Here is a 2,038-nt window from a genome sequence, read left to right as displayed (position 1 = left end):
TCCGACTCAATCAAATCAAATAATTTATGCCTCGCGAAATTAACTGGCCAAGTGAGTGGAGGTCATGCCACATGTGAGGAGAGTCCATGGTGCACAACTGGCAACTGGGACCCCAGAGCACAGTTAAATCTTTTGGCTGGCCATAAAGTGTGTTGATTTTTCCATTTGCCAGACCCTAAAGCGCTGCAATGCGAAATAAATAAATGGAGGAGAGGAGTCCGCTTGGAAAATTGCCTGCGATCGGGGAGTGTTTGAGAATGAAAATCTGCGTTGCGTTCATTTAGCCAGTGCGTCTTATTTATTTATGAGAGATATATTATATGTATATACAAAAAAAGGTAGGAAAACTAAATCTAAAATATAAAAATGTGTATGTGTGTGTATGTACAATCCGGAATCCTTGAGCATTGGTTTACTCAAAATCGAACTCGAAGCCTTCCTCCTGGTACTCGTATTCGCTGTTGTCGCAGGTGACCTGGACGTACCTGTTGCCACACCACTGATGGTATTCGTTGGGCGTAAAGTTGGCCCACATCAGATCGCTGAAGACTTGCAGGGGCTTTGGGTTCCTCTCCTGGTTGCGGATGCTAACCAACTTGTTCAGTTTGTCCCAGGTGCTGTGGTATCCGTTCAGAGCCAAGTGCTCCAGTTGGGTGCACTCGGCCACCATTTCCAGGAGCTGATATTCCCGCACTATCTCCCAGCCGCTGAAGCTGAGCACCTCCATCTGGTGGCAGGGAATGTGCTGGCGATCCAGGAAGAAATCGTTGTGGTACCAGTTCTCGCAGATCAGAGCCCTCAGTTTGGGCAGCTCCAGGAGCAGGCTGTGCTGCCAGCGGGAAGGAAGCTGCACCACCTCATTGTTAAGTGCAATCCGGGTGATCGAGTCACTCTTGGCCACCACAATCTGCTGGAAGATGGTCTCCTCGTCGGCATTCAGCTGCCGGGAATCGTCATATCTTACGGCCAGCTTCTGGAGCTTGGGCAGCTGTAGAACATCGGATAACATGCACTCCACGGTGCTCAGGTTGATCTTCAGTACCTCCAGATTGGGCAGCTTGATGTCTGTGAGTCTTACGCCACTGTCGAACTGATCGGTGATGTCGAGAACCCTCAGTTGGGTCATATTTAGGCAGATATCCTGCATCCAGCGGCTGTCCAGGGGCACCGAGTGGTACAGAGAGTGGAAAACTAGCTCCTCCAGTTTTCTGAATCCCCGGATATATGCTCCCGAGATGTTCATGCAGGTCATCAGTCGCTTCAGGTTGGGCAGCATTGCTGTCAGATCCCTGATGTCATCATCGACCACGATATCAGGATTACCCGCAAGAATGCAAGTGTCCACATTGGGAAACCTGGTGATATTGATGTCGCACAAATGTGTGATGTAGTCGTAGAATTCCGCAAAGGATCCCACTCCATCTTCGTGAACATGCAGCTCCGTAAAGCGACTGGCCATGTGCTCCATGAAGAAGACATAGTCCTCAATGTCCAGGAGCAATAGGAAGGCGGTATTGGGTCCCATGGTGAGATTGAGCCGCTTCTCCCAAATCTTGAGGATCTGTGGCACAAACTGGGGATACGCCCTGGCCATTCGAACCTGATCGCTCAGATTGTCGATGGCCTCGAAGATCTGCTCGAAGAATATGATGTGCAGGTTGTCGATGTAATTCGGTTCCCGCTCCTCCACCGGTGGCAGAGTGTTGTGCTGAGCATCCAGGGCGCTCTTGTAGAAGGCAGTATTGTGCATTGACGACATGCTTGTATAATTTTTAATATTTTTTCTCTGATTGACAGAAGTAACGATGCTACCTCGATGGTTGCTGTTGGTTGAGTGTGCTATTCGAGTGTCGAGCCTATGGTTTTATGCAAATTTAGGTAGCCGATTAGGGAGTGATTCAGGTAGTTACTGGCGAAGAGGATCACATCACACATTATCCTTATCCCAGGCCCACCAAAATTTCTACTAATCCTTTGCGCCAACAGCTGCGACAAGCTTACCTGTTCCTGTTACCTGGACGTGGAGGATCGTGCCCGA

At 49.3% G+C, this 2,038-nt stretch overlaps 1 protein-coding gene across 1 annotated transcript; it reads right to left on the bottom strand.

The window, feature by feature from the left end:
- Positions 1-289: 289 nt before the first annotated feature.
- On the bottom strand, positions 290-1,820 carry bard (protein). The gene has a single exon (XM_020961906.2). The coding sequence runs from the start codon at positions 1,757-1,759 to the stop codon at positions 413-415; it is 1,347 nt and encodes a 448-aa protein (XP_020817565.1). The 5' UTR covers positions 1,760-1,820; the 3' UTR covers positions 290-412.
- Between the last annotated feature and the right edge of the window lie 218 nt (positions 1,821-2,038).

This window comes from Drosophila serrata, unplaced genomic scaffold, assembly GCF_035046125.1.
Source record: "Drosophila serrata isolate PLE 108 unplaced genomic scaffold, ASM3504612v1 contig_364, whole genome shotgun sequence".
Classification (NCBI taxonomy): Eukaryota; Metazoa; Arthropoda; class Insecta; order Diptera; family Drosophilidae; genus Drosophila; species Drosophila serrata.
The sequence above is the reverse complement of the archived record's forward strand: the minus strand, read 5'-3'. Positions and strand labels throughout refer to the sequence as shown.

What these genes read in the sequence shown, in the direction of transcription:
- bard (XM_020961906.2), bottom strand. Translation starts at nt 1,759, where the DNA reads ATGTCGTCAATGCACAATACTGCCTTCTACAAGAGCGCCCTGGATGCT.